At 41.0% G+C, this 22723-nt stretch overlaps 1 protein-coding gene across 2 annotated transcripts in view; it reads right to left on the bottom strand.

Annotated features, from left to right (window-relative positions):
* The window catches only part of myo10l3 (myosin X, like 3), a 179175-nt gene that overhangs the window by 120577 nt on the left and 35875 nt on the right, over positions 1-22723 (bottom strand). For both annotated transcript variants that reach the window (XM_056464724.1, XM_056464723.1), the window contains exon 3: positions 1764-1922. In XM_056464724.1, coding sequence (XP_056320699.1) covers positions 1764-1922 — 159 coding nt within the window. The remainder of the gene's footprint in view (positions 1-1763; positions 1923-22723) is intronic.

The following is a 22723-nucleotide window of genomic DNA, read 5'->3' on the forward strand; positions in this document are numbered from 1 at the left end:
AAATCTTCTCTCCAGAAATTAGGGAAAAAAAATAAACAGGAACTAATAATTCTCTAACAGCAAGAAGGTCGCTGGGTCGCTGGTTCGAGCCTCGACTCAGTTGGCATTTCTGTGTGGAGTTTGCATGTTCTCCCTGCGTTCGCGCGGGTTTCCTCCGGGTGCTCTGGTTTCTCCCACTGTCCAAAAATATGCAGTACAGGTGAATTGGGAAGGCTAAATTGTCCGAAGTGTATGAAGTGTGTGTGTGAATGAGTGTGTGTGGATGTTTCCCAGAGATGGGTTGCGGCTGGAAGGATATCCGCTATGTAAAAAACGTGCTGGATAAGTTGGCGGTTCATTCCACTGTGGCGACCCCGGTTTAATAAAGGGACTAAGCCCAAAAGAAAATGAATGAATAATAATTCAGGGGGCTAATAATTCTGACTTCAACTGTATATGTTAGCCTGAAAGTATTACAGATATTTTAGATATTGCACCCGCTAGATATGGGCCAGTAGGGACCTTCTGCATTATTCATCCACATTGTTAATCAGCTGTATTAATAGAGAAGACTCCAGATCCAGATCTGTTTTTACATTACTGTGACAGTTGGGTTTAGGGTTGGGGTAAGGGTAGACGTTAATAAAATACCAACAAACAATTAATGGGAAACTTAATAAATAATATAAATAATTCTCATAAACTTTCGGCGGCAGATGTATGTGATCTATAGCTGATTAACCATGTGGATGAATGATAAAAGCCTCCTGAGCCTATCTATTAGTAGCTGAAAATATAGTTGTTCATTGTTACTTCAAGTTAACTCAAAATGTATTAACTAATGCATTAGTAATAGTTGAACTGTGCTGTAAAAGCATTGTTCATTGTTTGTTCATGTTAGTAAATACATAACCATTAACTTTAGGTCCCATATTGTGAAGTCTAACCAAAACTGTATTAAATAATAAATAATAATACAATTAGTTTTTCTTTTTCCTGGGAAATAAAACATAATCATCGGCATTTTCTCCATTACTGTTTATTTCACTGAAAATCCTGCACAATGTTAAGCTCCGATTAAACTCCATTAAGGCTTCACAGACCAAAGTTCCTTTGAGGCACAAGGCTCCTCAAAGTACATACCGTTACCTTGTTTACATGCAAACACTGCAAAATCCAAATTCCCATTTGATTTTAATGAAAGGAATCAGTGTGTGAGTGTGTGGTCCAGGTATCCCCAGCTTACATTTATATTAAAGAGCTTATAACTCATACTAAGATAAGTCCTTGTGTGTGTGTGTGTGTGTGTGTGTGTGTGTGTGTGTGTGTGCGTGCGTGCGTGCATGCGTGCGTGCGTATGTGTGTGTTTAAAAGATGTCTAAAAGAATGCTACTTTTTCTCACCTTGTCCTCAATGCTTTCGCCCAGCAAGCATTTTGTGTGTGTGTGTGTATGTGTGTGTGTGTGTTTAAAAGATGTCTAAAAGACTTCTTGACTAAAACAAGGCTAAATTTGTACTGTCAGTGAAAATCTAATAGACGTCTATTGTTGGACAATTGTTAGATGTATATTTGATTTTTACTGACAGCCCAAATTTAGCTTTGTTTTAGCCAAGACGTCTGCATTTAGATGTCTATTAGATGTCTTTTAAGTGTAAAATTGCTTGATGGGTAGTTTTATGTTTGCATTAGTGTGTGGCTCAGGTTGAAGTATTTGACTGTATAAAACAATAGAAGTCTGTAAAATGGAGAAGTAAAGGTGTGTGTAGTGTAAAACTGAACTCACATAAATGAGGTCTTTCTGGTAGCGCAGGTAGAGGTTGTGCATGATGGCGGCCTCGTGAAGCTCGGCCAGAGTGGACATGTCCTCCACTCCACTGATGCTGGTGGGATGCATGGGGAAAACCTTCAGCCGGTTCACCTCGGCCTGATCCAGAGTTAACACCTTCAACACATACACATACAGTAAACACACAAACGTCATTGTCTTTTTACATGAAAGGCTGAAAAACTAGATGAGCAACTGATTTTACTGATTTCAGATCAGTGATGGACACATTTAATACTTAAGCATTACTAATGATGGTTTATTTTGCAAGATAACATTTAATCAAAACTTGTCATACACTGATAATTATTATTAATAATGAACGATAATTCTAAGTGTTGAAAATAATGGAAAATAACAAAATATACCACACAGCCTAGTTAGTATAACCAAAATTATTTTTTCAGTGGTGAAAAGAGTACTGAAAAATTATATATAAGTAAAAGTACCTTTATTTGCCTAAAATGTAGTGCAAGTAGAGTAAAAGTATATTTTGTAAATATTACTCAAAGTATGAGTAAACAGTAGCTCTTTCAAAAATACTCTAGAGTAGTGAGTATTACGCTGTAAATAGCTGATGCATTTACATGTAGTTTGTGGATGTGTGTAAACGTAACATTCTGTAGTGCATTTAGTGATTGCCCAGCAGACACAGAACATCATAACACGTTAATATTAGGTTAGGTTGTGACATCAGGTGACCAAAATTCAATGTCTAGCCCGCGTCTAAGGACGATCTTATTTTGATGTCCAATGACGACATCAAATGACATTGAGATTTGGTTGATTTTAAGTTGTGTTGGTAAGTATCCAAAATCCAATGTCAAGCCAACTTAAACCAACGTCATATTGATGTCAAATACTGACATCTATTCCTCAGGTATGGCAAGCAAAATCCAATGTCTGATAGACATCAAAGTGGTAACGTATACACAACGTCAAGCTGTTACATCATTAGATGTTGATATTTGGTTGATTTTAGGTTCAGTGTTGGACACTGATGTGGCCCTGACGTTGAGTTCTGACGTCAACCCGATTTTCATTTACAAACAAAATGCAACATCCCCATGACATTGGGGTACAACGTCAATCTGATGTCATGTTGACGTTTTGTGCGTGCTGGGTGTTTAAGGCTATTTCGGTCATCATACAGTAAACATCTGTCATTAGTGACATGCATCTAAACAGTCTCTGGGTGATTACGTGTGACGATTTTGGACATCTTCTTGGACACTTTTAATGCTTCCAAACAGTTTTCAGCACTTGTAAATCGCCCATGTCTTGAGGTAGTTTATTATAATGCGATTTACCTTCTGTGTGTGATTTGATTGGACAAGAATCACAGGACTGATTTTTCTAATCACCATACACAAGAATAAATAAAGTAGTGACTGCAGGTTGAAGGAAAGTAGTGGAGTGAAAGTACCAATACTGCACTAAAAATGTACACAAGGGAAAGTAAAAGTACACATTTTAAAAACTACTTAGTAAAACTACAATTTCTGAGGAAAAAACTACTCCATTACAGTAATTTGAGTACTTGTAATTTGTTACTTTACACCACTGATAGCCATTAGTTAGTGTTATTGTAATATTATGTTCAAATTAAGTACTGAGAACTGCATACAGCTTCAGTTTTAAATAAAAACAACCTCTTTCAGGAAAATGGACACAAATGTCCACATTTAAACACTTTATACAGTGGGGTTAAGGAGCTACTGTATTTCACAAACAACTGATAGTCATTTATACAATCATTTAAATCAGTGAGTTGTTAACCGGATCTGGCCAGATTATTTGAGTCTGTGAATTGTAAATACTTTGTCATAATTTTTTTTTTTAAATCAGTGAGCAACTGACTACTGAACAGATGCAAAAAGTGTAATTTAGCAGATAAACTGAACCGATTTAGTTTGTTCACAAATCACAACAGCATCATTAATATTCTTCGTGACCTCACCTACAGTGGTACAAATTGGCTTTGTCATTAAAATGTCATTAAATGTCATTAAATATTAATGACGCGGTTATTAAAATATTTCACCCAGTATTAACGCTTTCACTGAGAAATTGGAATGACAAAAGTGTTCAGAGAAATATTCATGACACAATTATCATGACCTTATCACAATCATATTTTTGATAGATTTATGACAGGTTGTCTTGATAATGTCAAGTTGTCATTGCAAAGACAAAAGCCGCTTTCACACTGTGATAGCAGTAAATATCCAGAAAATTTCCAGAACGACTTTATCGGAAAATTCAAAAAAGCGGTGTTCACACAGGCGAGAATGTCACAGAATTTTTCCGGAAAAGAACATTCACACATCCATTCCAAAATGCCGGTCAATTCTGACATCATAAATGACCTCTAAACGGTTGCGCTTGTATTTGTAAACATTTGACTATATTACAAACACTGTGGATGGATAAGTATTGTGAGCATCTTCGATGGAAACATATAGAGGAACACTTTCGCATGTCAAGACGCACGTAATATGTCTGTGTGCTGGCGCTCATCAGAGCACTTCATGTGGACACAAGTCAAGCAACTGGAGGAAGCAGAGCATGAAGGTAAACAAACAGCGGTTTATCATAAGCATTTTATCGATCATTTTTTCCACAGTTGGCATTAAGTAGGAACATAGAAATGTGATTTGGCTAACATCTAGCAGCTAAATGTGTCAGGAAAAATAGTCGAAGGATTTTATTCATAAATCATTATTTCCTAAACAGCGTGGATGTGAATACGTCGGAGTGTTCTGATTGGCTGGAGTACACGTCTCATGTCAGCGTGTTCTAAGCGTGAATGCACTCTTTCTGGCAATTTTCCTTCTGTGTTCACACAGAGTAGCATTCCGGCAAATTACCAGTAATGTTACAACTTCTCTTTCCGGAAAATTGCCAGAACCAATTTACCGGTGTTTTCAAAAAGGGCCTGTTCACACATACAGACCTTTCCAGAAAATTGCCGGTAATTTTCCGGAAAGGTCTATATGTGTGAAAGAGGCTAAAGATGGGTTGTAAGGTATTTTTTTATGTCAAGTTGTCATGACAAAGGCATCTCAAATAACACTATATTTCCAATTAAAAATGACATAACGACGCTTAATGACAGTTGTAATAAGAATGCATAAAATGTGTCATGTGATGATTGTAAATGTGTCAAGATGAAAGTCATATGAACACCCTTTCAAGTTTTACCAATTCTTATTTACTTTTCACCACTGTTAACCAGATTAACTACACTCTCAGAAATAAAGGTACGCGAGCTGTCACTGGGGTGGTGCCTTTTCAAAAGGTACACATTTGAACTTAAAGGGTCCATATTGGTACCTCAAAAGTATAAATTAGAACCTAAAATTTTAAGAGGAACACTTTTGTACTTTTTAGGTACTAATATATACACTTGAGGTATTAATATGGACCTTTAAGGTACAAATTTGTACCTTTTGAAAAGGTACCACCCCAGTGACAGCTCGCGTACCTTTATTTCTGAGAGTGTAGACTGTTAAGAATACACCAACTTCTAATGACGAAATGATTCCCAAATGAAACCCCAAATAGCATTATTTGTGATTCTACTCTCTCTCTCAGACAAGACTCCTGCACTTTAATGCGTCCAGACCTGCTCGAGATTTCTGCCAAGTTGTTTCACATTCCTGAAATCATACCCTCCATGACACCCTCATTGAGCTCCTCTCACTTACACCATCCTGATCGCTTCCTCAACGACCTGTCCTCAAACATCACAGGACACACTACATTATGCTGGATCACAAGGCTGATGTCCCTATTACACTTCACATCTGAAACATCTCTCAAATCATTTGACGCTGATTTACTTGAGTCATGCTGATGATGTCTTGTCTATCAGTTGTAATGCCTGTCATTTATTATTCAGCAGTCCACAAGCAAACCACACACACTGAGGTTCACCTTAAAGATATAAACACTTGGGCGATGTATATCTTCAATCAAATGTTCAAATAATTGTTCATATAATATTAGAATAGATAAGATACAAAGAGATAAGAGATAAGATAAGAAGATACAAGGACAGTGGGATAAAATGCTATCTCATGGCAGGAATAGTAGAATGTAAAGTGTTCAATCAAACAGTAGCTCGCTGGAAAACACTCACCATCACCCGAACTACAAATCTGCTACCGAACTGCATTACATTTCCCATCAGGCACCTCACTCACACACCAGTTCCGGATCACCCCTGATTAATTGCACATAGCTGTAGCTCATGAAGATTGACTATTTCCTTTATATACACTTCACTTCCTCACACACATTGTCTTGTTTGCTGTAACATTTCAAAGTGTTCTATTCTCTAGCCTTGCTGTGTTTTCTGACCCTTGTTTTGTTTGTGTTGTTCCGTGTTTATGTTGTTTTGCCATCTGCATCGACCTTTTTGCTAGTGACCATGACTTCGCTTTTGGATTAACCTCATGATACTGATTGCTCCTGCTTTGACCATTGCTTGCCTAACTAAGTTGTAAATAAACTGCATTTGGATCCTCACCTCCGTTGTACTCCGATTCCCTGTCTTACGCTTATTATGAAGCTCATGATCATAGGTGAGAATAGAATGTAAGCCATAAGGGGCCGGTGCAATGTTGACTGGGCAGTGGTCAAAGGTCAGGACCACCATGACCTGAACTTTCTACACAGAAACTGGCTAGTGTAAAATATAAAAAGTGAAAATAAATTAAAAGTATTAATAAAAAAATAAGTTCAAGAACTACAAGGTCCAGTCATGCACCACACACTCACACCGAGTCCTAATCCTTACTGATTGCATACACACAGTTGGAGGATTGTCAAAGACTGATTACATGGACTATTTATTTACAGCACAGACACATTGACCATTGCTTTCCTGACCATTCTCTGTTTAATAAACCTGTGTTTGGATCCAGCATCACATCTCATTACAATTATATTTAAATACATATTTATTATTATATTTTTATATTTTATTGTAATCGTTATATTTTATTAATTAACTAACTTTTTAAAAATTGTTATCGCTAATTTAACTAAAACAGAAATAAAAAAATATTAGATACTTAAAATAACAAAAGGTTTGAATCCAAATATGAAATTTTACTTAACAATTAATAAGTTCTAAATAAGTACTAAAAATATCAAAGCTAAAACTCATGTAAAAGTTAAAGATTAAAAAGCAATACTGATAATATAACAAAAGTGAAATATTGTAGTTTATATTAATAATACAACACTATTTGTGATGTTGAATAGAAAAACCCATTTTCAAAGCACTGGCAAACACCTACTGCACAACATGCCCTGGCAAACCCCTGATAACACTTTATTTTAATGGTCCATTTGAATATTAGTAGACTGTCTGCTTAATATTGCTGCTAAACAGACATTTAACTGACTATAAGAAACTTTTCAAGTACATGTCAACTAACACTAACCCTAATCCCAACCTAACAGTCTACTTATAATCTTATAATCTATGAGAATTAGTGGGCATGTAGATGCAATGTAACTTAAATTCAACAAACGGACCATCAAAATAAAGTGTGACCAACCCCTGCAATGCCGCATTTCAGCAAATTTTATAATGCTAAAATAGTAAAACACATTCACAGAGACGTTCCCAAATAACTTCATTTTAATTCCTCAAATGGTGTTGAATGCATCTATTAAATCATGCAGGCCATGCTTTTCTTATCATTCAGCTGAGACGGATGATAAATCCATTAGCAAAAAGTGCCACTAAAATTGAATGATGTCATCCAATAATGAGCTTATCACTGTGGCCCTTCGTCTCTGTCTCCATGCTGATGGGCCGAATTGATCAGACATGACAGTAAGGAAACAGCACTTTGACACAATCGCCACCCTCATCTAGACTAATGTGATCTGTATGGAGTTAAGAGGCACTAAACCAACGTGCAGTAACACCTGAGGCTCTGTTTACAAAATATGAGCTACAATGTTAATCTGTAATGAAATCTGTAAATCCAGGGCCGCTAAAACTTTTTTCTTGATTCATACACGTATAATGAAGCCATTGTTCAAACCAGAGTGGCTCATAATGAACGTGTTTGGTATTTAGGTTATCAGTGTATCGTCAAGCTAGGAATCTGCTCTCCATTGGTAATTTCTCAGTGGGACAGAGCACCAGATGCTCTCTGGGTCAAAGTAGACACTCGCAAACATCCAGCAAAGAGGTCAAGGATGTCGAAGTAATAAGACATCCTGGCTGATTCCAAATTCCACAAATTCCTGCTCAGGAGATGCTAGCTCCCGCCACTAAGGCCAAATAAACAGACTGGAGGCTGAAACAGCACTTGGTACTATGAAACATGATGATAAATGTGTCTCAATCAAACACTCACAGGAGGTGGGACGAGTCAGGGCTATTATTCAAGCTGGCAAATACACAAAGTGGCCCCTGTGAATGTATGAGTGAGGGCCCCCTAGCTCCATAAAAACAGATTATAGGGTCTTTTAGGGTGTGATCACACTGGGCCCATTTAAACAAACCACGGTGTGACTACTCTGTTAGACCGGTTCATCTGAATAAATCAGAAAACTAAACTGCCATCTAAACCATGATGCACATCAAACAACAAACAGGACTGAGTTTATTGGTCCTCTTCCAAACAAATTCTGGTGCAGTTTGACTGAAATACGAACATAAGATGAACTAAAGATGCCTAAACAAATCAAAAACTGTATGTGATCTCACAAAATGCGACCATAAAAATGAATCTTTCATAATACCTGCTATTTCTGTTCAAAGCCATAGTGTTGTCAATGACAGTTCAATAGAAGCAACGGAAACATCTCTCCTTTTAGCAGATCTTTTAGCAGAGGAATTCCTGCTGCTGTTTTGATGAATTCACACAGGCATAAGCTTTTCACAAGTTCTCAAGGATAAAAATACAATCACATGTTCAGCATACAATGAGCTCATTCTGTCCAGCATTCTGCATTGCTTTGTTTTTTTTGTTTTTTTCATCCTAAAAATGTATCTTTAGGTTTGGCCTTAAAAATGAATACTTCTCACGGATTGGCCAGGCTCTTCCACCAGCATCACGCAAAGATCACCATCACCTGAGTATTAACCACACACAGCTGCACCCAATCACTCATAGTCACTATATAAGCACACACCTCACTTCACTCAGTGTCCGGTCTCGTTCCTACGAAGCGGACTCTGAGTGAACACCTCCTGGTAATCACTAACCCTCGATATCCGTATATTGTACTTATCTGCTCTCTGTCTCTCCTAGTTTGTCCAGTGTTCCCGGTATCCTGTTTGCCTTGTGTTTGTCGTCAGTCTGTCTTCCCCGCAAGCCCTCTGGTGTGTGCACTCGGTCTCCCTCAGAATCAGTCATCCAACCTGCCACCAAGGATCTCTACGAACAACCAGACTCCACTCACTTCTCCTCCATTCTACTTATGTGCTTACATGTTGTAAATAAACATCGTTAATATCTCACTCACCTTCCTTGTCCGTCTGCTTCCCATAACAGAAGACCGGACCTCTACAATCAACAGCATGAGCACTCACGATCCCATTCAAGAGTTGGTGGACTCGTTGAAGAGAGTTTTATTGTCATCTACTCCACTTCCCGAAGCACCACCAGCACCGAGCACTTCTTCACCGTCCACCCACTCATCCAGTCCCATGGCTCGACCAGCGCCCTACTCTGGCGGGGCGGAGGAGTGCAATGGATTTCTTTTGCAATGTTCTCTCATATTCACCATGCAACCTGAGTTATATCCCACAGATCGGTCCAAAATCGCCTTCATCATCTCCCTTCTCTCTGGATCGGCTCTTCGGTGGGCAGAAACCATCTGGCAACAGTCTGGGCCGGTAACCAGCTCCATTCAAGCTTTCATCAAGTACTTTAAGGAGGTTTTTGGTCATGCAGATGCCGTAGTAGCAGCTGGAGAACAGCTATACCATCTCAAACAGGGAGCCATGTCCACTCAGGATTATGCGCTCCGGTTCCGTACTCTGGCTGCTGCTAGCGGATGGAATGAGCGATCTCTCATCACCACCTACCGGCTCGGACTGGAGCCCAGCCTCCGACTACAGCTAGCAGCCCTCGACGATACCTTGGGGTTGGAGAAATTCATCCAACTATCCCTCCGCTGTTCCGATCGTCTGAGGGTATACCAGCACGATCTTCCACCTGTTCCCCAAGCACTCCTCCGTTCGCCAGAGCCAGCAGTCCCTCCAGAACCTGAACCAAGGATCTTGGAATCTGGTAGACTCACCATCACTGAGCGACAGAGGAGGCTGACCCGGGGTCTATGTATGTACTGTGGTGCCGAAGGACATGTCAGGCTGGACTGTCCCATTCGTCCAGCACGTCCCTTGGTGAGTGTATTCAGTTCCCCCATTGAAAAAATGCATCCTCTCACCACCAATGTCCAGTTAACTACCCCTTCTGTATCTGTTTCAGTCACGGCCCTCATCGACTCCGGGTCAGCTGGAAATTTCATCTCGTACGCCCTCTGTCGCCAGCTCCATCTTAACACCGAAGCCTCGACGCACGTCTACCAGATCCAACCCATAACCAACGCAATCCATTCCCAGGCACGTATCCATCGCAAATGTGAACCTATCTATCTCCAAGTGGGATTGCTCCACAAGGAGGAGATCCAATTTCTGGTTCTGGAGGGTGCATCCATGGACATCATTCTAGGGCGCCCGTGGCTGGTGAAGCACGATCCCATCCTCTCTTGGGGCACAGGAGAAATAAAGAAATGGGGTGAAGACTGCAAAACCAGATGTTTTCCCGACCTACCTGTTCAACTTCAGAAACCACTTACCATCTATGTCACGTCTGTCGAAAGTCCAGTCAATAAACAATCCATTCAAATCCCGAAGATCTACTCCACATATGAAGACGTTTTTTGCCCCAAGAGAGCTTCCCAGCTACCTCCACATCGGCCATGGGACTGCGCCATAGACCTGCTGCCAGACGCTCCTATGCCCAAAGGTAGGATCTACCCGTTGTCCCTTCCGGAAACTAAGGCCATGGAGGAGTATATTCAGGAAGCACTGAGTCAGGGGTATATCCGCCAGTCCACGTCACCCGCTGCCTCAAGCTTTTTCTTTGTGGCCAAGAAGGATGGAGGGCTGCGTCCTTGCATCGATTACCGAGTTCTGAATCAAGGAACAATTAAGTTCCGGTATCCCCTTCCTCTCGTCCCTGCGGCCCTGGAACAACTCCGATCCGCCAAGATATTCACGAAGTTGGACCTCCGCAGCGCCTACAATCTGGTCAGAATACGTGAGGGGGACGAGTGGAAGACTGCGTTTGTGACCCCTACAGGGCACTACGAATACCTGGTCATGCCCTATGGTCTGGTCAACGCCCCCTCCGTATTCCAGAACTTCATTCACGAAGTCCTCCGGGAGTTCCTCCATATCTCCGTCATAGTCTACATTGATGACATCCTGATTTACTCCCGGAGTGAGGCCGAACACCGCCACCACGTTGCGGAGGTCCTACAAACCCTCAGAGACCATCAATTGTACCTCAAGGCTGAAAAATGCTCCTTCCACCTACCATCTGTTCAGTTCTTGGGGTACATTATTGATCAGAAAGGGGTTCGCATGGACGAGGGGAAGGTCACTGCCGTTGTCTCCTGGCCACAACCAACAACTATTAAAGAACTCCAACGATTTCTAGGGTTTGCCAATTTCTATAGACGATTCATCCACAACTACAGTCTCATTACCGCTCCGCTGACCAACCTACTCAAAAATCACCCCAAGAAACTCTCCTGGCCTCCCGAAGCCGATGCAGCCTTCCAAACCCTCAAACAATCATTCACTCAAGCTCCACTCCTGACTCACCCAGATCCTGAAATCCCGTTCGTGGTCGAGGTAGATGCCTCGACAACTGGAGTTGGAGCCATCCTGTCACAACATCAAGGTACACCAGCATTACTCCATCCATGCGCCTATTTCTCAAGGAAGCTCAGCCCGGCGGAGAGAAACTATGACATCGGAAATCGGGAGCTATTGGCTATAAAGCTTGCCCTGGAAGAATGGCGACACTGGCTGGAGGGAGCCAAACATCCTTTCCAGGTGATTACAGACCATAAAAATCTCCAGTACCTCAAAGAAGCCAAAAGACTCTGTCCTCGTCAGGCCCGATGGTCCCTGTTCTTCTCCCGATTCCAATTCTCAATATCTTACCGACCTGGGTCAAAGAACATCCGAGCGGACGCACTTTCCCGTATATATGATCAGCCGGAAATCATGGAGACCCCAGCCAGAATCCTCCCAGAACAGATCACGGTCTGTCCAATCACCTGGTCTGCTCCTACAGTCATCGCCACTCCCGAATCCAGGACTCCGCCGGGCTGTCCCCCCAATCGTCGCTTCATTCCTGAAAACCAACGGGTAGATCTGATCCATTCCACCCATACATCTTTGGGCACAGGACATCCCGGGACCAACAACACCCTCTCGCTGCTATCCCAACGCTTTTGGTGGCCGCACATGGCGAGGGATGTGAGGAGATACGTTCAAGGCTGTAGAGAGTGCGCTATGTCGAAGAGTCCTCGCCATCTACCTGCAGGTAAACTCCATCCCTTGCCCATCCCAAACCGCCCCTGGTCACACCTAGGAGTTGACTTCATGACAGATCTCCCATCATCTGAAGGTAATACCTGCATTTTAGTCATTGTCGATCGATTTTCCAAATTCTGCCGTCTGATTCCCTTGAAGGGTCTGCCCACAGCCCTGGAAACCGCCGAAACCCTATTCAACCATGTCTTCCGATGCTTTGGGTTACCTGAGGACATAGTCTCGGACCGAGGACCCCAGTTCATCTCCAGACTATGGAAAGCCTTCTTCAGACTCCTAGGTGTGACCGTCAGCCTCTCGTCTGGCTATCATCCACAGACCAACGGCCAGACAGAGAGGAAAATCCAAGAAGTGGGGCGGTTCCTCAGAACATTCTGTCACGGTCATCAAAACTCCTGGAGCCAGTTTCTGGGCTGGGCGGAATACGCCCAGAATTCCCTGCGGCAACCTACCACCGGACTTACGCCATTCCAGTGTATTCTGGGCTTCCAACCTCCACTCTTTCCCTGGGATGGCGAACCTTCTGATGTCCCCGCAGTGGATTACTGGTTCCGGGAGAGCGAGAGGGTCTGGGACGATGCTCATCACCATCTCCAGAGGGCAGTTCGCAGAGCCAAGGAGGTCTCCGACAAGAGGAGGATTCCAGGCCCTAGCTATGCGCCCGGGGCAGAAAGTTTGGCTCTCCACCCGAGACATCCGCTTGCGACTGCCCTCCCGAAAACTTAGTCCCAGATTTGTTGGTCCCTTCACCATTCTGGAGCAGGTCAACCCCGTCACGTTTAAGTTACAGTTACCACCACAATATAGGATCCACCCCACATTCCACGTGTCACTCCTCAAACCCTTTCACGACCCTCTGATTCCCTCCACAGAGCCTGGCCATGAAGAGGAACCTCCTCCCCCACTGATGTCGGAAGTCGGATCCATCTACAAGATCAAGGACCTTCTACGGTCCCGACGTCGTGGTGGTCAGCTGGAATATCTTGTCGACTGGGAGGGATACGGTCCGGAGGAGAGATCTTGGGTCCCCAGATCAGATATATTAGATCCTGCACTTATGGAAGAGTTCCACTCCAATCACCCCGAGTTTCCAGCACCTCGTGGACGTGGTAGACCACCACGGCGTCGGAGGTATAGGCCCTCAGGAGCGGGCCCTGGGGAGGGGGGTAATGTCACGGATTGGCCAGGCTCTTCCACCAGCATCACGCAAAGATCACCATCACCTGAGTATTAACCACACACAGCTGCACCCAATCACTCATAGTCACTATATAAGCACACACCTCACTTCACTCAGTGTCCGGTCTCGTTCCTACGAAGTGGACTCTGAGTGAACACCTCCTGGTAATCACTAACCCTCGATATCCGTATATTGTACTTATCTGCGCTCTGTCTCTCCTAGTTTGTCCAGTGTTCCCGGTATCCTGTTTGCCTTGTGTTTGTCGTCAGTCTGTCTTCCCCGCAAGCCCTCTGGTGTGTGCACTCGGTCTCCCTCAGTTTCAGTCATCCAACCTGCCACCAAGGATCTCTACGAACAACCAGACTCCACTCACTTCTCCTCCATTCTACTTATGTGCTTACATGTTGTAAATAAACATCGTTAATATCTCACTCACCTTCCTTGTCCGTCTGCTTCCCATAACAATACTAATATAGCCAGGACTAAATGTAAATATAAAGAAAAGAGTCAAGTTATGAATATGAAACACTTTTCAATTCTGTTTATATTATATATTCAATACTTTCCACAGTATTTTGGGAGTAATTTATTTCTTAAAGAATTTTTTTGGCAAGCATGTCATCAGTTCTGTCAAAAATAGCACAACTTTTTTCAAAAATCACGTTGATAAGAAAATGTTTTTTGAGCTGCAAAGCATGATTTCTGAAGGATCATGTGATATTGGTGACTGGTGAAATAATGCTAAAAATGCTAAAAATAATACTAAAAATTAAGCTTTTCCCTCAGAGGAATAATTGACACTTTCACCAGTTCACTGATTGAATTGAATATGCATAATAAGTGTGGGGGCGTCACAGTGGGTAGCACAATCGTCTCACAGCATGAAGGTCACTGGTTCCAGCCCCGGCTGGGTCAGTTGGCATTTCTGTGTGGAGTTTGCATGTTCTCTCCTTTTTCGGGTGGGTTTCCTCCGGGTGCTCCAGTTTCCACCACAAGTCCAAAGACATGCGCTATAAGTGAATTGGGTAAGCTAAATTGTCCATAGTGTATCTGTATGAATGAGTGTGTATGGATGTTTCCCAGTGAAAGGGCATCCGCTGCGTGAAACATATGCTGGATAGGTTGGCGGTTCATTCTGCTGTGGCGACTCCAGATTAATAAAAGGACTAAGCCAAAAAGAAAATGAATGAATAATAAGCGTGCCGAGGAGAGAGCTCCGAGTTTGGAAAGACACCCTAACTTGTGTTATTCCCCTTGTCAGGCAAGAGAGAGATAGGGTACTCAACGCAGTGTCTAGCCCTCCTCAGATAATAGAATAATTGTCAATAATAAATTGGCTTGGTCAAAACATCTGTGCATGCTCCTCCTGAAATGTGTTTGTTACAAAATAACGCTTGTATAATAACATTGCAATAAAGTTATATAATAGAACTATATTCAAATAACTATTGAAATAACTTGACCATTTAATTAGCATAACTTCGCATGAGTTATACATTATAAATTGAGCTTGACTCTTCCCAGCAAGGATTTTTTGTTTTTTAAAGATGTCTTATAGATGTCTAATAGACGTCTAAACATAGTCGTCTTGGCTAAAACAAGGCTAAATCTGGACTGTCATGGAAAAGCTAATAGACGTATAATAATAGGCCAAAAGTAGACTGGTCATCAAATAAACAGAAATGAATGCCTACACAAATAAAGTCTGTCTAATCTGTCTATTTGACGACTTGTCGAGTTTAATCTTGTTTTAGCCAAGCTGTCTGCACTTAGATGTCTATTAGACGTCTATTAAACACAAAATTGTTTGCTGGGTTTACTTTAATCATTTGACTCAAAGCATCGTCTCATTGTCCTTCTACAAACTCATGTCAGGTAACATTTACAATCCAATTTCATAGCAATATGTGCTCCAGCCATCTTTGCGAAAAGTAAAACATGTTGCTCTCAGAATGTTTTACTGCACTTTTCAGCTTTTGAGTCCACTAGATGGTGCTGTCAACATTATTTTGAGAATCTAAAATACGTTTCAGAGGATACGTTTTGTTGTTTCAGGTACATGTTTTTCTTGTACACATCCAGGAGAAGGCGGGGCTTGTACAGAACCCCTAATAAACCACTGACCTAAACCCTTGCATAAACTCAACCAATAGTGTTTTTAAAAGCAAACATAGGAGAAACGTAAACTGCAACCACATAGTTTACCTTGATTTTACATTGCTTTTGTCTCTTTTCGAGCACTCAAGTGAGTTTCCGAGACAACTGACCATGCCGAAAAAGAAAAAAGAAAAGTGATCGGTAAACATGAGGTAAACATATTCAGTTACAAACCACATACAGCGTTAAGTTGTTTTGTGGCATTTATTTGGTGTTGTGCAGAGAACAGTATGAAAATAACCTCTTTCTGTCAATAATATGTTCTTGTAAATATCATTAATGTGAAAAATAACAAGAGTTGTTGATGTCATATTGCCCTGTAGCATTCATTTTACCTAGAAAATGAAGCCAAGTGCATGCTGAAATACGTTTTTGTGGCTTCAAACACAAAAAAAACACATTTCCAACGAGTCTGTGCTGCTACGTTTAATAATCGCAATTATAGGGCCATGACAACTGACTGATGGCTACTACGTTGACAAGGAAAACAGCCTACAGCAACATCTAAAATCTATCATTTTGAACTCATGGAGTTCATGCTGAAGCAGCAACAACCAAATTGTATACAATATTTCTGAGAATAACACAATCATCTGCGTGCCCCAGGTTCTAGTGTCCTGCTGTGCTCAGCAAATTGACACATGGCAGGGAGTCACAGCCTGCCGTAGCACTATTAGCACATTACAGCCATTCAGACAGGACAATAGCTGTCAGTGTTGACAGTGTGCCAGGAAGCGGGAACATCACCTCTGGTTGCCAAGCAATGGACCAGCCCTGGGAGTATTGGGAATCCTGATGATGAGGTCATCCATAAAACATGAGAACGAAAAAACAACAACCAGCGCAATCAGTTTGAGAAATGACAGCATGTGCTCAAGATAAATAAATGGAATTTCCTCGAGATATTATTTGCTTTCACTGATGAGATATCAAAATTCTACTTCTATTGTCCATCCTAGTTTATCTCCCTTCCTCAGAATTAGAAACTAGAAACAAAGAACATGAATGATCTTCATGAGCAATTACATATTCCTTCCTGTAATTATTGGCCACTTCACATTCAATAAATGCTTTCATGGTCTTCCAATCAGTAAGTACACTACACACTCAACATCAACGCACTTACACAAGCAACACACTCCCCCTGAACGTGCAAGTGCATGTGAAACAGTCTGCTAAATCCACTGACCCAGAGTTATTAAGTGCACAATCAATGTTTTCCTAATGTGGCCTTTTCACCGAGAGCAGGGTTGCTGGCCGATGCACCACCAAGACTAAAACACGAAACATAAAACATGGAGCATGAATAAATATAATAATACAGCCTCATTTTACGAATGAATAAAAGGATTTTAGGCTGAAATATTTATAACATGTTTCCATTTATCTGTCAGTTTGCAGAATTAATTGAATTATTGAGTTATAAAAAGAGATTTCTCCAACAATATGTTATAGATGTATGCTAATGACCATGCATTTTATTAAATTTTGCATAATTTGTTTATTTAAACATAACATTCTAGAAAGCATGTCACACAAAAATATTTGCTATGCTTAATGCAATCAATCAACTATAGGGAAGTATTGTGATAAATAGAAATTAGTTTGTTTTTACCCTATTCACCTTCAGCGTCTTGCCTTAACTATTTTTTTTTTCTATCAAAGGACATATATTATATTATATTACAAGACATATAATATTTACATATATTAGAAGCTGTTTACATGATTAATTATTAAATGACTGTAGGTTTGTAATAAAAAATGTTACTGGTCTCTTTGTCTGTGTATTTGTGCAAGCATCCTGCACGAGGCTTTGTGTTTGAAAAGCCACACCCTGCTGAATTTCTGAGCATGAGCTTTATGAATATGTATGATGTGGGCGGCGCCTGGCCAAAAGTGATGGCCCATTATCAAGCAGACACATGGAGGCCAGCTGAAACGGCTACAGTCTTTACAGGAAGCGTCCTTCTCTCAACCCATCCGCTGTACCAGCACTGTCACACCCTGAAAAACACAGGGATCGCTGTACAAAAAACTAACTATATGCTTAGTGAAAGTAGAAAGTAAAAAAAAATGCTGATGATGTCTGTGTAACTGCATTTTAAGAGTAAAATTATTACAAAAATTGGTTTATTGGACTGTTAATATTTCGGTCATTGTTCAGCTTTATGAATACACAACACCTTAACTTTGTTCTACTTGTGTTTTTGAATGTAATTTTATTTTATTTTACTTCTGTATAAAATAAATTGAATAAAGGTAACAGATAAATGTCTATTTGCAGCAATGTTAGGTTGCAATGATAGGTAATATAATAGGCAGAATGGTAAAAAAATCAACAAGAGAAAAAAAATTACAGATAGAGCAACAATAAATGACTGATAGAATGAATGATCCATTGAAAAAACAATAGAATTCATGACAGAATTAAAGTTATGATGAAGTAATAAATGAAAGATGAAGGAACAATAGAATAATAGGCAAAATAAGAGTATATAATAGATAGAAAAATAAAATAAATGAAAAAAAAATGACAGAATAAAAAAGAGAATGAGAACAATGGAATAAATTAAAGAAAAATCGAATAAATAATAGTTAAATTGAAGGTATGATAACACAGATGAAAGAAGGATAGAATTAGAGCAAATTATAGAATATTAAAATGAACAAATCATCAGACAGAACAACAGAACAAATTCTAAACAAAAGTAATGATATAGATCAATAGAGGAATAACAGATAGAATGATATGAATGAATGATGGACTGATGAGTCTGCATGACCCTGGCAGGAGGAAGCTCTTGATGTGAAGGAGCCTGATCTCAGACATGAAGAGTGTGTCAGAGGAGTGTCAGTCCCTCCATGCCTCACTAAACACACACGCACACCCTCCTGATCTCTGCTGACCCCTGTTCCACCACAGATTCCACAACAAGCTTGTTTAAAAAAAAAGGAGGGGGTGGGGGGTGCATGTCATGGGGGTTCCATTGACTATGCACTTTTTTTAAGCCAGATGCCAGTGTCAACTTCTGGTTTGGGGTATAAACAGTTAGAAATGAGTGGATTATTTGATAATTCTGTATCTTTTTCTATGATCACATAATGTGTGTTTGTTTAAATCTTGCCTTAAAAATACAGAAATTGCTCAGGAATACTTTAGATGTCATTCAATTAACCTATATTAATGCAGGAGAATGCAGGCCAGTTAAGGCAATTATGAAATAGCCAAATGTGCATCTATGCGGATGTTAATTAGCTTGAATTGATGTAAATGTGGAACAGGAATATAAATAAGAAATATCCAATGTATGTTCACATAGAGATTAGGGTTGGGTCGATAGACGATGCCATCATCCTACGCCGATGGCCGAAAGGCATCACGATGCTGAGCCGTAAACGCGATCCTCCGCTCCGCCCTGTCACAAACTGGCTCATGAAAAATACACACTCAGGCCCCGTTTACACTAATACGTCTTAGTTTTAGAATGCCATTTTAGAAAGAATACGATCCACGTCCACACTGGCGTTTCACCTAACATTTCTGAAAAGCCCTCCTCCACAATATACCGCTGAAAACGCACATCACATGACCGCACACACACAGAGACACAAACGCGTTCGTCTGAGCTCCAGGCAGTCAGCAGGTGCTTTAAGCACAAAACCCCAGAGAGCAGTGCACATTGGATAGTTTATCAAGGATGAACTTCTGTCACTATAGTTGTTAAAGGTGATATTTAATTAATCTTGTCTCTATCTAACAACTCTTTGGTCTTTGAATCTATCAGTTAACGTGTCACTGCGTCAGTACACTGCTTCAACCTTTCGCTTTCACGCTTGTACTTAGTCATTTTAGCGAAAACCTCAGATACTGTTGGTTGATTGTTGTTGTGTGCACCTTTTTTATCAGCCAAGTTTGTCGACGCCATTGTAACGAAACAGATCACTCTGCCTATTCATGCCAGAGTCCCACAGAAAAAGTGATCGACAGGTGGTAATTTGTGTGTAACTTATTTTTATTTATTTATGATTGGTTATGGGTCAATCAAAGACCATGGGGGTCAGGTAGTTGAAACGGTAGGATATAAATAATTAATTAGTTCTGAATTAATTAATTATTCATAAATAATTAATTCACTGCTGCCTACGATGACGATGCCATCATCCATCGATGTTTCACATTAGACATTGTACGATGCCAAATTGGTCGACATAACCAAATCCTAATTGACATCACTAATATGCATGAATTCATGCCAGACCTCCTATAGTAAAATTATCCATATGTTCTGCTGTGTCCATCTGCTATGCAGAATCAAATCTTCTATCAAGCCTGGCATAGAAAAGGGACTAAAATTTAATAACAAATAAATATTTTTGAAACTTTACTCACCAATGCTGCACTTAGAGCACAAATACGGCCCAACATTATTATTATTACAAACTGAATTTCATTTTAATATATATTAAAATGTAATTTATTCCTCTGTGACAACAAAGATGAATTTTCAGCAGCATTTGTTTGAATTATTTGAAATATATAAGTTATTTTTATCATATAACGTCAGTGCTGTCCATTTTATTTTATTTAATGCATGCTTTCTGAATAAAATGTTAATAAAAAAAATATACAATTTTTTAAGACAATTGTGGGCGTCACGGTGGCGCAGTGGGTAGTACAATCGCCTTACATCAAGAAGGTCGCTGGTTCGAGCCCCGGCTGGGTCAGTTGGCATTTATGTGTGAAGTCTGCATGTTCTCCCCGTGTTCGTGTGGGTTTCCTCCGGGGGCTCCGGTTTCCCCCACAGTTCAAAGACATGTGCTACAGGTGAATTGAATAAGATAAATTGTCCATACTGTATGTGTGAATGAGCGTGTATGGATGTTTCCCAGTTATGGGTTGTGGCTGGAAGGGCATCTGCTGCGTAAAACATATGCTGGATAAGTTGGCGGTTCATTCCGTTGTGGCGACCCCAGATTAATAAAGGGACTACGCCGAAAAGAAAATGAATGAAGAGAAATGCAGAGAGACAGAAAGACTTTCATTCAACTCATTGCCTTCATTATAAGGAGTCACCACAGAGGAATGACCCACCATTTACATGTTATACTAGCAGATGCCCTGAGAGTGCTCTAACATGTGCAAACCCCAGTGCTAGGAAATAGCCAAACACATGCTGCAATTTACAAACACACATACACTACGGCCAATTTACTTTATGCAATTCACTTATACCACATGTCTTTGGCCGTGGGGAAAACCGGAGCACACAAAGGGAAACCCACCCAAATGTGGAGAGAACATGCAAACTCCACACAAAAAGACAACCCAGGCTCATTCTGAGAACGTAGTCCCGGGGACGTTTCTGGAGGCCGCGAAATACGTAGCCGGGGGTACGTACGGCTGCATTTCATTTTTTTAAGCGAACGCTGCGGGGCGGTGTGACGCCGTTCCCTTCGGCGCTTGCCGGCCGGCCGGCCAGCCGGCCGCTCGCCTCCGTGTGGAGGGCTTTCCCGCTGCAGCCAGTTTGTCCGGTTAGCTCTTCGTGTACTCTAGCGGACTCGAGGCGCAGAGAGGGGCTGACCACGACGACGACCGGGTTCGAGTCCGGGGAAGAGCGGTTCCAGAAATCAGGTAAGAAAACAAAAACAAAATCCAAAAAATGAAGCGAACAAGTTCGTCACAGGGTGAGAATGTGGTCAAAATCCGAAAACGTTGTAAAAATCGGACGAGGGCTTTTCTTTTTCTAAACGGCTTTTGTGAACCGTCGTTGGTTGGGTTTAGGGACGGAGGAGGGTGGGTCAGCCGATTGGCCGGTCGCACGGTCAATCATTCCGTCATGAAGACAGGCAGACAGGCGGAAGGTCGTTCGACAGCGGCCTCTAGCGGGTTTACGCAAGAACGGCGCGGGAAAAAGCGCGCACAGCGGCCTCTCGCGGACTCGCGAAAACAAAAACTGCACAAATACGTACCTCCCGGGACGTATTTCGCGGTCTCCAGAAACGTCCCCGGGACTACGTTCTCAGAATGAGCCTGGGTTGCAAAAAGACCACCTGGCCTAGATATAAGCAGAAAAATCTGAGAAAAACATATATGATATCAATCTGAAAGTGATATTTAAACATATAAGCACCTATATGTTGCATTCTGAAGCAGCAGAACAAAGCACGCAGGCTACATGTTGACACACATCTGATAAAAATATTGTGACCTGCATTCTCATTGTGCTTTGAGAACAGGATTTCCTCCAGACACAAAGCTCTAACAGAGGGCCATGCTGATTAAACACAGTGGCTAAACTTGGCTCCCTTTTGGACATTCCTGCTATTCATATCAAAGGTCTTTCTGTATAGTAGTGAGAAACTGTACATCAGTCGAACCATACCGCACTGTATGCAAGACATTTACAGTCAAATGTTTGTCTCGCTCAGGCTGGTGGCCATTTAGTTTATTTAAAAATGTTGTTACACTTTATTATGATGCTGCCCTATAGACATTCTGTTGACTGTTGATGTTCAGACTATAGGAAAATTTAGACCAAGTTAGATTATATTTCTGATTATATTAATGACGGCAGTTAAAACAGCACATGGACTCTGATCGTTCTGATTCTGATTTGGACCACTTCCACATGTGGTCCTAAATCAGACACAGATTAGATGTTTGCAACGCGGCCTTATGTTGGATTTCATTACCTTTTTTGTCACTCTATTGACATTCTTCATAATTCTGTTATGACAGTTTTACTATAGTAAAACCATGATTAACTTTTGTAAGGGAAGATATTCATTTACATTGTTCTGCAGTTCAAACACATATTCAGTTATTACTGAAGACATTTTTAAAACATTTTTTAACAAGAAGACATTTTTTAACAGGAAGTGGTGTAGGGGTCAAATTTGCCCACTGGCCTCTGTCCATCATCAACAATACAGAGGAACAATATCACAACAATATTCCAGGTAACAAAT

The sequence above is a fragment of the Danio aesculapii genome, chromosome 9 (genome assembly GCF_903798145.1).
Source record: "Danio aesculapii chromosome 9, fDanAes4.1, whole genome shotgun sequence".
Classification (NCBI taxonomy): domain Eukaryota; kingdom Metazoa; phylum Chordata; class Actinopteri; order Cypriniformes; family Danionidae; genus Danio; species Danio aesculapii.